The sequence below is a fragment of the Microcebus murinus genome, chromosome 16 (assembly GCF_040939455.1).
Source record: "Microcebus murinus isolate Inina chromosome 16, M.murinus_Inina_mat1.0, whole genome shotgun sequence".
Taxonomy (NCBI): Eukaryota; Metazoa; Chordata; class Mammalia; order Primates; family Cheirogaleidae; genus Microcebus; species Microcebus murinus.
Window position 1 is genome coordinate 53,949,078 of NC_134119.1, and position 13,087 is coordinate 53,962,164.

The 13,087-nt window shown below is 55.8% G+C and overlaps 1 protein-coding gene across 6 annotated transcripts in view; it reads left to right on the forward strand.

Moving 5' to 3' along the window:
- Positions 1-13,087, forward strand: part of EVC2 (EvC ciliary complex subunit 2) — a 149,592-nt gene that overhangs the window by 122,703 nt on the left and 13,802 nt on the right. For all 6 annotated transcript variants that reach the window (XM_012739712.2, XM_075992952.1, XM_020283645.2 and 3 more), the window contains 2 exons: positions 9,999-10,192; positions 12,951-13,052. In XM_012739712.2, the coding sequence (XP_012595166.2) occupies positions 9,999-10,192; positions 12,951-13,052 (296 nt within the window). The remainder of the gene's footprint in view (positions 1-9,998; positions 10,193-12,950; positions 13,053-13,087) is intronic.

Below are 13,087 nucleotides of genomic sequence, written 5' to 3' on the forward strand. Positions count from 1 at the left end.
TGGTCTTGTCTCGGTGAATTCCCTCAGTCTTTGCTTATCTGAGAATGTCTTGATTTCTCCTTCATATACAAAACTTAGTTTTGCAAGGAATAGATTCTAGGCTGGGCATTATTTTGTTTCAAAAGAGTGAGAATGGGGCCCCAGTCTCTCCTTGCTTGTAAAGTTTCAGTAGAGAAGTCTGGTTTATTCGGATTGGCTTTCTTGTATGTTACTTGCTTCTTTCGTCTTACAGCTCTTAGAAGGGCCTCTTTAGTTGATATTTTGGTCAGTCTGATGACTGCATGTTGTGATGTCTTCATGTTTGCATTGGATATCCCAGGGGTCCTTTAAGCTTCTTGGACTTGTATCTGGAGATTTTTAGCAAGGCCTGGGAAACTTTCCTCTATTATATCTTCAAATAGTGTGTCCAATCCTTATGTGTTTTCTTCTTCCCCTTCTGGTAACCCTGTAACCCTCACATTAGGTTTCTTCACATAATCCCATATCTCTCGTAGGCTTTGCTCTTTTCTCTTGTTTCTCTGCTCTATCTCTGTGACTGATTTATTTAATTGGAAGGTATTATCTTCGATCTCTGAGATTCTTTCTTCTGTTTGATCTACCCTGTTCTTGAGGGTTTCCACTGTGTTTTGTAGTTCCCTAAATTGATTCTTCATTTCTAGGAGTTTGGTTTGATTTTTCTTCAATAGTTCAATTTCTTTAGTGAATTTTTCTTCCAGGTCCTGAAATCTTTTTGCATTTTCTTTGTCTTGGTTATCCAGTCTTTCTTGCAAGTCATTGAATTTTCTTACAATCAACGTTTGATATTCCTCTTCTGTCATTTTAGTGGTCTGATTTTGGTTGGTGTCCATTTCTAAAGGGCTGGTGCTCCTCTTTTGGGGTGTGTCTTCCGTTTGGTTCTTCATATTTCTGGAGTTCCTTCGCCGATTTCTTCCCATCTCGATCAGTTGTTGCTTCTTTCCTTTAGGTTTTTGTTTGAATAATGGCACGCCTTGTTTAGTCTCTGAGCCAGTAGGTGGTTTCTCTGGGTGAGATTCGACCACTCCCTGTATGATGAGTCAGTGGGTGCCGTGAAAAGGCTGTGCAGGATGCCGTCCCTGTCAGTAGGTGGCGCTTGCTTGGAGGAACAGGCTACACTGTTGTTTTTGTGTCCTGTTATCAGCTCTTGTTCCTGTAGAGAGGCACTCTAGTGCCTCAGGTGGTGGGTGGGGCCCTGGGATTCCAGGTGTGTCCTTTTCTCCCCCTCAGTTACGGCTGGTCTAGGAGAGAGTCTGGGCGGAGCTGGGTTGGGTAAGCCTGCCCTCAGGCACCACCAATGCCAGTAGCAGGGGTCAGAGTTCTGTTCTCTGCTTCCAGGAAAAGCTGTCAGGGAGGGGCTGGAATGGCCCTGCTCAGTCAGAGAGTCTGTGTGTGGGGGTGGGGCTGTCTGAGACCCTCGGTCTGGAGCGGGCCTCGCTTCTTTCCACCCTCCCCAACTCCGCGGCTACTCCTGGGCCTCTGCCAGCAAGCCAGACCTCACGCCACCAGGCTTCCCCTGACTGTGATGCAGGCCGGGAGGTTCCCTGCGCAGGAACGCCACCTAGACTGAGCACAAGGCCTCCCTTTGGAAGGAGGGTTGCCCTCTAGGATGCTGATCTGCCCCTGGAGGCACACACACCTCAGTAGGCTATTCACGAATATCCTTTCTGTGGCCCAGGCAATGCGAGACCTCAGTGCACAGGATCTGGTCTGCAGGTCTGACCTGTGGGCCCTTGAGTTCAATCCCTAACCCCACCAAAGTGAAGAGTGCCGGTCCCAATTCCCCCACAGGGAGCCCAAGCTGGGTCTGTGTCTCTCAGCCACAGGGTCTGCTCCGTTCTCCTGGGATCACCGTGCCAGCAGCACCTGGGAGGGCGGGCGGGTAGGGAGCTCACAGTCTGAGATCCCCTCAGTCAGCTGTAGGGCCCCAAAAGGGAAGGTCCTGTTCCCTGGAGGTGCCTCCGGCTGGTGGCTATATTGTCTCTCTCGGTACTCAGAGATAGGGATGGGGGAGGGGAGAACGGAGCGATATGGCGCCTGCCGTGGTGCTCGGGTCTGTGCACAGGGAGGTGCCAGAGGGAGTAGGGAGCCTGGTGCCGCATCCACTACTGGCTTACCACTCACTGGTGGTGGCCATCTCTGGGGTGGTGGCCATCTCTGGGCTGGTGTCTGCAGGTCTCTCCAACCACTGGGGAGCCCACCAGCAGTCCCAGATGCAGGGGAGGGGAGAGTTAACTGCTCCACCTACCCTTCACTGGTCTCCAGGCTGCTCCGGAGGTCTCTGCTTCCAGTTCTCCTCCGCAGCCTCCTCCTGTGGAGTCTCCCATGGTCTCCGGTACCCCTCCTTCCGACCCTCGTCCGATGTATGCTCGTCTGCTTGCTTCTTTCTTCTAATTTCTCCTAGAATTTGTCTTTTCTGCAGAGACACTCTGTCTGGCGGTGTTTCTCTCCGCCATCCTGCTCCGCTGTCTGTTAGCTATGTTTTATGTGCATCCTCAGTGGGCTTCCTGTGCGTCCAGGTGTCTAAGTACCTGGAACGTGACTTAGCATGGTGGATTATGCGAATTGCAAGCCTCTGGAAGTAAGTGCTCCCTAGCTAGGTGACATCAGGGCCACATTCTGTGGGTTTCCCACAGTTCCTTCTTGCGGTCCCAGCTGCCATGACTGTGTCAGAGCGGGAAGGGAACAGGTAGAACAACAGCCACTCGCCTGTCCACTTGTCAAGGAAACAAATGCCCCCAAGTCCCTGCAGCAGACTGCACAGCTTCCAAGGAGAACTGGCCCGTGGAGCCGCGGGCTGTGAGGGAGGCTGCACTCGCTCCCCAGCCTAAGAAGGGAGTCGGCAGAGGGTAGGGGGAGAAACACACTTAAGGCGTCCAGCGGCTGAATCGGCCACAGCTGGCCACAGGCTCACACAGCTTCCTGAGTGGGTTGCTTTCCTGTTGCTGCTGTACCCAGTGACCACTGTTTTATCTTCTGTAGGTCAGAAATCCAACATGGGCTTCTCCGGGCTAAAATCAAGGTGTTGGCAGGTTTGCATCCTTCAGGAAGCTGTAGGGGGAGAATCTGTTTCCTGCTCACTCAGGTTGTCGGTGGGATTTGACTCACTGCAGTTGCAGGACTGAGGTCCCCATTTTCTTGCTGGCTGTCAACCAAGGGACGTTCCCAGCTTCCAGAGTCACCGGCATTCCCTGCTCGTGGCTCCTTCTCTTCACCTGTGACAGCTGCGACTCTGCATCTCTCTGGCCCAAGCTCTCCCATCACGGCTGTCTCCCTGCCCACCCACAGCAGGAGGGTCTCTGATTTTTAAGGACCCAAATGATGGTTACACTGGACCCACCTGGAAAATCCAGGATAACGCCCCATCTAAGTTCCTTAATCTTACTGCTATCTGCAAAGTCCCCTTAAGGGTGACATATTCACGGGTCTGGGACTGGGCATGGGTACTTCACAGGGGGCAAAGCTTAGCCCAGGAGGCGTCAGTGGCAGTGACGAAACTGACGTACGAGCCACCCTGTGCTGCACAGACACAGCAGAGAGCCCTGCTGCAAGGGGCGCGGGCAGAGCACCTGCCCCTCACACTCTCGCTGCCCGGCGGTGCTCCCGTCACCCTCTTTACAGACGGTCCCAGGGAGGCGAATTGCTTCCCAGGTTCACACTGAGGAGCCTGACAGAGCTAGGCTGGGAGCCCGGCTTCCTCCTGCTCTGCACCTGCCACAGAAACGCAGGGGCTCCAGACGGTTGCGGGAGGGGATGGTATTTCCTCCCCCTGGAGTGGTGTCCTAGGCGCGCACATCTGTCACTCATTTAGGCCTTGCGGAGAGCAGGGACATGGGGAATGTTATCCCCGTTTCATGAATAAAGGGGCCAAGGCAGAGAGGGGGGATGCGGGCGCTCGCAGCTGCTGGGGGGACTCGAGCCGGCCACAGCTTGGCAGCTGCACGGGCGCTGCTCTTCTGCTCAGTGTCCCGGCGGGGTGTAGAGCAGGTGGCAGCCCTGCCTGGGTCTCGGGGCCAGTGAGCCGTCTCCCAGGCTCAACTTTGACTTTTCCCCCTTTCTCCTTTGTTACTTGAAGGCTTTCCAGAAAGCCAGTGCCACATGTGCCACTTCACCCAAGTTGATTCCTAGATCCTGGGCTCATTTAAACTGTGAACTCCATGTCTCCATCTGTTTCTGCTGCCATGCAAACTACCTAAGGCTGGGTAATTTGTAAAGAGTGGAAATTCCTTTTCTCACAGCTCTGAGGGTTGGACAGTCCAAGCCCAAGGCGCCTGCAGATCCAGTGTCTGGTGAGGGCTGCACTCTGCTTCCAAGGTCCCCGTGTGACAGAAGGGATGGAAGGGCAAAGGGCTTAGCTAGTTTCCCCAAGCCCTTTTGTAAGACACCAATCCCACCCTTGAGGGCAGAGCCCCATGGCCTGATCATCTCCAGGGGCCCTGGGCTGTTGCATCTGGGGTTGAGCTTCAGCAGGATTTTGGAGGGAGACAGACATTGAGACCACAGCACTCTGCTGAAGAATGGCTCTGCGGTGAGTAAATGCTGCCAGATTGGAAGTTCTGGGTCGTGGGGACCAGATAGGGTCATTATTTTTCTCTGCCCACAATTTCATGCTTTGTGTAGTCCCCTCAATAACGTCCACCCCACTAGATCTTCGTGTCCAACCCCTGTCTATTAGTGAGAGTTCTCTGGAGAAAAAGAGCCACGGCGTGTATCTGTCTGTACATAGAAAGGAATTTATTTAAATCCATGTGATTGTGGAGGCTGGTGAGTCCAGCTTCTTCAGGGCAGACTGGCAGGCTGGACTCGCAGGAAGGAGTCGCCGTTCGTGTCCAAAGGCCATCTGCTGGCAGAATTCCATCATGCTGGTGGGTCAGGCTTTTGGGTTATTCAGGACTTCAGCTGATTAGACGAGGCCCACCACACCACGGAGGGCAATCTGCATTCCTCAAAGCCACCAATTTGAGTATTAATCTTATACAAAAATACCCCCACAGAAACGCCCAGAGTAATATTTGACCAACATCTGGGCATAGTAGCCCAGCCAAACTGACGCCAGAAATTATTAATCTGCACACCCAGTCTAGAGAAATCCCCATGTTTTGCTACTTTCGTTTTTGTACCAGAGAAAAGAATAACCAAGGAATCTCATTCGGCCCTCCCTCCTCTTCCTCCTCCTCCTCCTTCCTTCTTCATCCTTATATGGTTAAAGGCAGAATTCCACCCTGGTGTCTGCACATGGCCACAGTTTTCCTGGGGTCTTGAGCAAGCAAAGGGGACGAGAGCCATGGGAAGAGGCGGGGAGGCAGGAGGGAAGAGGGCCTGCTGGCCACCGGTCCCTGCAGTTCCCCTCCTCTGTGCAGACAGCTGGGTCCCTGCTTTGCTTGTGGTCCATTTCTGTCTGTAGAAGTGGCACTAGATGTTCAAAGCAAGGGACCCACATGGATGCTTTCTGTGTCACCCCTTTGAGGAAGACTTGACCCAGCAAACTGACTTGTCCCAAGGATTATTGAGCAGGAAGGGCTATGGCCATGGGCTGGTCTGTCCCACGTCCAAGGGTGGGACCCTAGTTATAAAGGGCGAGTTCCTGCTTCCGGGGCAGGCGAGTCTGCAGGGCATTTGTGAAGTCACAAGATAGCCACAGGCATGTGTTGGTCACCTCTTCTGTTCTGGGGACTGGGCTGAACATTGGAGACAGAGAGGCAAATGGCAGTGACCTCATCCTAAGAGCTAGGAGGAGAGATAGTAGAAACAGGACAGTGACAGTAGAGTTGGTTAAAACCAGTGAGGGCCAAGAGGAGGGACACCTGTTCCAGAATGCAGGGTCAGGGTGGTGTAGGGTCCAGAAGAGTGAGCTGGAGAGAGCTGGGCAGATGGCAGATTGCGGGAACACATTCTGGGCAGAGGACGCTCAGGGGCTAGGGCTTCCCAGCCTGGGAGAGCGGGACATTCAGGGAAGAACGAGCAGTTTGGTGTGGGGGGCCCACAGGAGGCTGGTATGGAACAGCACCTTTCCTGTCACGTGGCTGAAAGTATGTGTCAAGGTCGTCCACAACTCCGTGCTTGCAGGTGGTCTCGTCCCTGTCTTTGTCTCTCGGTGGCACTTGGCCACAGCCCTCCCTCCTGAGCACGTCCCCCCTTGGCTTCCAGGACCCAGACCTGGCTCCCCACCCGCACACCCACTTCCGGGTGGGCCGCTGCTGAGGCTCCTAGGCGCGGCCGTGCGTGCTGGGTGCCCGGTGGCTCGGGCCTCGGCCGCGTCTCCCCCCAGCTGCACGCCTGCTGCACGCTGCCCACGCTGCCACCCTCTGTCCCTCTGTGCTGCCTGAGTTCCGTCCTAGCAGGGGCAGTCTGAACGCCTGCACCTGTCTCCTCAGCTGACCGTGACCACTGCCCATCTCCAGCCCTGGGACGGGGGCTGGCACCTACTAGGACACGCCGTGGTGTCGGCTGAGCTTGTGAGCAGACACGCTAGTGCCTAACGTGCTGTGCAGCGGCATAAGCGCCCCCAGCGAGGACCACGTCCCCATCCCTGGGACCTGTGAGTGTGACCCTATGTGGCAAAAGGGGCTGTGCAGGCGGGATTCAGTTAGGGCCTTTGGTTGGGGAGACGATCCTGGCCTGCCCTTGCGTCCTTATAAGAGGGTCAGAGGCGGGGCAGGGGTGGAGGCGGGCTTTGGGGGATGCACTTTGAAGATGGAGGAAGGGGATGGACGCGAACCCAGCAGCACAGGCGAGGAGGGAGAGGCACGGACGTAGACTCTGCCCCGGCCACCAGGCCAGGAACGCGGCCCTGCCCACACCTGCATCAGCCCCGGGAAACTGCAGACTGCAGTTTCCAGAACTGTAGGAGAATACATTTCTGTTGTCTTAAGCCACAGGTTTGCGGCAGTTTGTCAGTTGCAATAGGAAACTCACACAAATGCCACCACAGCAGCAGCCGGCATTGTTCAGCACCGGTGTTTATCAGGAACCACGCTCAGATGCTTTGCCAAGTCAGAATTCTTTTAAGGTGAAGGTAACAGAAATTCAACTCAAGCTAGTCTGAGCATAAAAGGAGAAGTATTGGCCCGGTGTGGTGTCTTACACCTATAATTCCAGCACTTTGGGAGGCCGAGGCAGGAGGACCACTTGAGCCCAGGAGTTCAAGACCAGCCTGAGCAAGAGTGAGACCTCATCTCTCCAGAAAATAGGAAAATTAGCCAGCTGTGGTGGTGGCACCTGTAGTCCCAGCTGCTTGAGAGGCTGAGGCAGGAGGATTGCTTGAGCCCAGGAGTTGGAGGTTGCTGTGAGCTGTGATGACACCACTGCACTCTAGCCCGGGCAACAGAGTGAGACCCTGTCTCAAAAAAAAAAAGGAGATGTATGGATGGGTCCCCTGAGCATCCCTCGGAAGAGCAAGGCTGAGCTTTAGGGACTCAAATGGCCAACGGACTCTGGGCCTTTCTGCCTTGCCATCCCTCCCGTTTCTTTCTGCACACTCACACGCTTTCTGCACGCTCACACGCTTTCTGCGCGCTGACACGCTTTCTGCGCGCTCTCACGCTTTCTGCGCGCTCTCACGCTTTCTGCGCGCTCACACGCTTTCTGCACGCGGAGGACGCTGTGCCACCGCAGCCTGAGTTAAGGCCTTCCTTCCAGCACCCAAATCCAGGCGTGGCCAAACTGAGTGCTTCTCTGTCTCTGTCTCTTCCAGCTTTGTCACATGCAGTCCTAGGGAGGGCTCCGGCAGGTGGCCAGGCATGCCCACCTGTCCCTGGAGAAGTGGTCGTTATTTGTGTCTTTTCGGCACGGACCGTTCCGTGCCCTGGCTCGTTCTGTCCTCACAAACCCCATTGCCGCAGGTGTTACTGTGACCCTCGCTTTACAGACGAGGAAACTGAAGCATGAAGAGAAGTAAGGATGTGGCCTAGGGACGCGGTCTGCACAGTGGGGAGAGTCTATTCTTTTTTTTTTTTTACTTTTATTTTGAAACATTTTAGATTCAGAGGAAGCTGCAAAGCTGGCATGGAGAGCGGCGGCCCCCGCGCCGCGGTCAGTTTCCCCACGGTCAGTCTCCCCTGGTCAGTCTCCCCTGGTCAGTCTCCCCTGGTCAGTTTCCCCACGGTCAGTCTCCCCACGGTCAGTCTCCCCTGGTCAGTCTCCCCACGGTCAGTCTCCCCTGGTCAGTCTCCCCACAGTCAGTCTCCCCTGGTCAGTCTCCCCTGGTCAGCCTCCCCACTGTCAGTCTCCTCATGGTCAGTCTCCCCTGGTCAGTCTCCCCACGGTCAGTCTCCCCTGGTCAGCCTCCCCACGGTCAGTCTCCCCTGGTCAGTTTCCCCACGGTCAGTCTCCCCTGGTCAGTCTCCCCACGATCAGTCTCCCCTGGTCAGTTTCCCCACGGTCAGTCTCCCCTGGTCAGTCTCCCTGCGGTCAGTCTCCCCTGGTCAGTCTCCCCTGGTCAGTCTCCTCATGGTCAGTCTCCCCTGGTCAGTCTCCCCTGGTCAGTCTCCCCGCGGTCAGTCTCCCCTGGTCAGTCTCCCCATGGTCAGTCTCCCCTGGTCAGTCTCCCCATGGTCAGTCTCCCCTGGTCAGTCTCCTCATGGTCAGTCTCCCCTGGTCAGTCTCCCCTGGTCAGTCTCCCCGCGGTCAGTCTCCCCTGGTCAGTCTCCCCTGGTCAGTCTCCCCTGGTCAGTTTCCCCATGGTCAGTCTCCCCTGGTCAGTCTCCTCATGGTCAGTCTCCTCATGGTCAGTCTCCCCACGGTCAGTCTCCCCGCGGTCAGTCTCCTCATGGTCAGTCTCCCCTGGTCAGTCTCCCCTGGTCAGTCTCCCCGCGGTCAGTCTCCTCATGGTCAGTCTCCCCTGGTCAGTCTCCCCACGGTCAGTCTCCCCGCGGTCAGTCTCCCCTGGTCAGTCTCCCCTGGTCAGTCTCCCCACAGTCAGTCTCCCCACGGTCAGTCTCCCCCGGTCAGTCTCCCCACGGTCAGTTTCTGCCCAGTCAGTCTCCCCACGGTCAGTTTCCACCCAGTCAGTCTCCCCATGGTCAGTCTCCCCCGGTCAGTCTCCCCACGGTCAGTTTCTGCCCAGTCAGTCTCCCCACGGTCAGTTTCCACCCAGTCAGTCTCCCCATGGTCAGTCTCCCCTGGTCAGTCTCCCCTGGTCAGTCTCCCCGCGGTCAGTTTCCGCCCAGTCAGTCTCCCCCGGTCAGTCTCCCCCAATCAGTTTTCCCCCGGTCAGTTGCCCGCGGTCAGTTGCCCGCGGCTCTGTGGTGCAGCCCCAGCCCGGGAAGCTGGCGTCAATCTGAAATGTGCATGCGTTCTGTCACTTTATCCCACGTGGCTTTGTGTGGCCAGCACCCCACCACTGCCAAGACACAGAGCCAGGCCACCACCGCAACGCCTCCCTGAGCTGCCCCTTTCTGGTCGCACTCGCCCCATCCCCTCTCGACGCTGCGTGTTGTCGCGTCTGGTTGTTGCAAGGTGGCACCCTACGGCAGGTGGCCTTTGGAGAGTGGCTGCTTCCACTTAGCCGAGTGCCCTCGAGGTCCGTCCTGTGCTTGCTTTTGATGGCAGGGCGGTTTCCGTGGTGGGGGTGCAGCACAGTGTCTGCCACAGCCCCCTGGTCTAGGGACACCCCAGTTGTTTCCAGAGCCTGACTGTTGCCCCAAAGCCGTGTGGCCTCAGGGATTGTGGGGAGGAGGAGAAGGTCACACTGCAAGTGGCCCTGCTGCAGGACGGGGCTTTTGCTGTCGTGATTTGGGCGCTGCCCAGTGACTGCAGAGTCCTCGCGAGGGGTGGATGGCGCCTTTAGAAATGCCGTGGAGAGCCAAGGGTGCTGACCAAATAGGCTCTTTTGACAGCTCTGCGAGTGCAGGGACATGTTTTCCAGACTGAGCCACTAAAACATCTATCACCAGGACAAAATGTCCTAAGACTGTAGTAAATTAAAGAACTGCTGTTCATCAAGTCCAGGAGCAGCGAGGCCTGAGCCCCTCTGTCTCCTGTAGGAGCTGAGACTGACGTCCTACCTCTTGAGGATGACGACGGTGCCCGTGGCCACGCTGCGCCGGCTCCTGAGTGTGGCGCTGCCCACGGCCTCGCAGTCTCAGCTGCTGGCCCTGCTGGAGTCGGCCAGCGAGAAGCACCCGGACCTCGCTGCCGAGGACGAGGGCGGCGCGGAGCAGGCCTGCGCGGGCAGGAGGTGAGCGCGGCGAGGCGGGCCTGACCGCGGGACCCGCCAGGGCGGAGCAGACACCGGTGCCTCCCAGCGCCGCCTCCCTGGCCGAGGGCACTGTGGACCCCTCGCGTCATGAGAGGACCAAGTTTTTCATCCATACTTTCTAACTTTGTCACCAATTTATTTTTCAAGTACAATCTTAACAAAATAAGTTTCCCCAGGGCCATAAATAGGTCATACACACCCATTAAAGAAAATGTGAAAGTGCATAAAAGGAAAAAAAATATCCATGGTTTTACATCTGGAAAAAAGCTAGCATTTTGTTACGTTTCTTCCTCCTGAATTATTTATTTATTTATTTATGGAGACAGAGTCTCACTCTGTTGCCCGGGCTAGAGTGCCGTGGCGTCAGCCTCGCTCACAGCAACCTCCAACTCCTGAGCTCAAGCGATCCTCCTGCCTCAGCCTCCCGAGTAGCTGGGACTACAGGCATGCGCCACCATGCCTGGCTACTTTTTTCTACATATTTTTAGTTGTCCAGCTAACTTCTTTCTATTTTTAGTCAAGACTGGATCTCGCTCTTGCTCAGGCTGGTCTCAAACTCCTGAGCTCAAATGATCCTCCCGCCTCGGCCTCCCAGAGTGCCAGGATTACAGGTGTGAGCCACCGTGCCCGGCCCAGAATGTGTTTTTATGCTGAGTTTTGTGAGTGTATTGTGTGTGTGGTGTTGGTGTGTGTGCAGGGGCATGTGTGTGTTTGTGTGTTGCGTGTAGACGTGTGTGTGCTGTGTGTGTAGATAGGCATATTTCTGTGTGTGAGTGTGTGGTGAGCAGGCAGCGTGTGTGGCCTATTTTGTGGAAGCTCGGAGCAGAAGCAGGTTTGTGTCCCTATTACATTTCAACTCTCATCTATGTGTAAACATCTTCCTGTATAATTCTTATCCCATTAGATAGACTGTATTTCCTGTTCTTTTTGTTAACTTAAAATTCATACTTTTCACTGTTACTGGAAACCCTTAATAGATATTATTTCTAACAGCTCCAATACTCCACAGAGGGGTACCCTACAGTGTGTATACATACTGTAGTGGCTGTAACTTGCCCAGTTACTGGACATTCAGTTTGGGTCCATTTTTTCCTGAATTGTGAATAACTCTGCATAGAAGTTTTATGATCAGTGTTCAGGTGTGAATTAGGCTGGTAAAGCCTTTTTATAAGGAAAGGCAGGAAGCTGGGTGTGGAGTGAGGCCGGTTTGAGGACGGGGCAATGCCACTGAGAACGGGGTAGCCGGGGACAAGGCAGTGAGGAGCCGTGGCCGGACTGAGCGCTGAGCACCAGCCGCAGTGCCACGATCAGCCCAGCCAGGACCAGCGGAGGCGGGATGGGCGTGGGGAGCAGTGCGCCTTGGAGAGGCCTCATCGTGTGGACAGGTGTGTGTGGAGGTCGTCGTTCCTGAGGAAAGAGGCAGTGTCTTTTCATCAGAGCTGTAGGGGCCTCTTGACTCAAAAAGCAAGCAGCACTGTTGCAGGTGAACACAGGAGGCCTGGGGTGGGCGTGGGAGGGAAAAAGGAAACAGCTGTGGGTGGGGCGTGGGCTGTCACAGGTGGCTGTGGCCAGAGGCCGGGTGTGCTGGTGTGGTTGTGGTCAGAGGGTGGGCATGGTCTGAGAGCTGCATTTCACAGACTAGTTTTTTCCAGTCCACCTACTGCCTGGGAGGACATGTAATGGCAAGTATTCAAGGTGACTCTGGAGTGGGTGGCCTCACAGGGAGGCCACCTCTGCCTGAGGGTCACCCATGAGGACCTTGTTTCGGGGCTACCCTTTCAGCCAGTTTAGTCTGAGGGGTGGGCGGGCTGAGCTGGGACAAGGCGAGAGGACTCGGGGCAGCTGTTACCATGGGCATGACCATGCTCGTCATTTGCCCAGCCTCACGGCCAAGCAGACTGTTGGCTTCTGGAGTCCCAGGCCATGTACCCTAGACTCTGAGGGCAGGGCAGTCACTACTGTGGTGTGCCAAGCACCTGGCGCCGAGCCATTGCATAACCCCAAGTTAAGCATCTTGGGTTTCAAGCAGTGCAAACCGAGCAGCCTCAGCACGAGCAGAGTGTGCTGAGGGACAGGTCAGAACCCAGGGCCGAGCCCCGGGAAGGCAGCGCTAGGGAAGTGGGCCGGCCTCTCTGAGTGCTGCTGTCGGAAGACCGTCCTTCTCTGCTCAGGAGGTCACTCCCGGGAGACAGCCTGCCTCGCCCAGCGCGAACGAGTTCCGTCTCCACCAGCAGCTGGGCCGGTGTGAACCGCCGAGGCAGAGGAGCAAGCTTGCCATAGGCAGGACTCTCAGCTCTACGCTGTCTCTTACTGGTGTGACTTGCGCCCTTCTAACCTGGCAGCACGCCCAAGGCCCCTCTCTTTCAGTTTGGGACCAGATGCCTTCATGTGGCCTCAGGGCTCCCTGCCGAAGGCTTAGCCCACCTTCCAGATTCCCACTGTGCTTTCTCAGCTTCTCTATTCGTATATTTATAAGATACTCCACTGTTGGCAGCCTTCCTCTGTCCGACTGATGTCACTTGTCACCTGTCCATGATGCCGTGGACTGTGGACTCCTTGAGGGCAGAGGTTGCATCTTGCCCAGGTTCAAGGAGGTGTGTGGTCTGTGTGCAGAGACTGGATGAGAGAACAAACGGTGAACACGGGAGGGACGGCGCCCTGTGGGGCCTCTAGGATTGCTAATCCCTGGACGATGCTATTCCTTCTGAAATCATAAACTCTCCCTTCTTGCCTTCAGGGAACACCAGGGCTGGTGGCAAGCCTTGGACAGCAAGCTGCGCGGAGATCTGGTGAGCAGAGGATTAGAAAAGATGCTCTGGGCATGCAAGAGGAAGGAGAGGTAATGCCGGGCACCTGCACAGGTGGCTGGGGTCA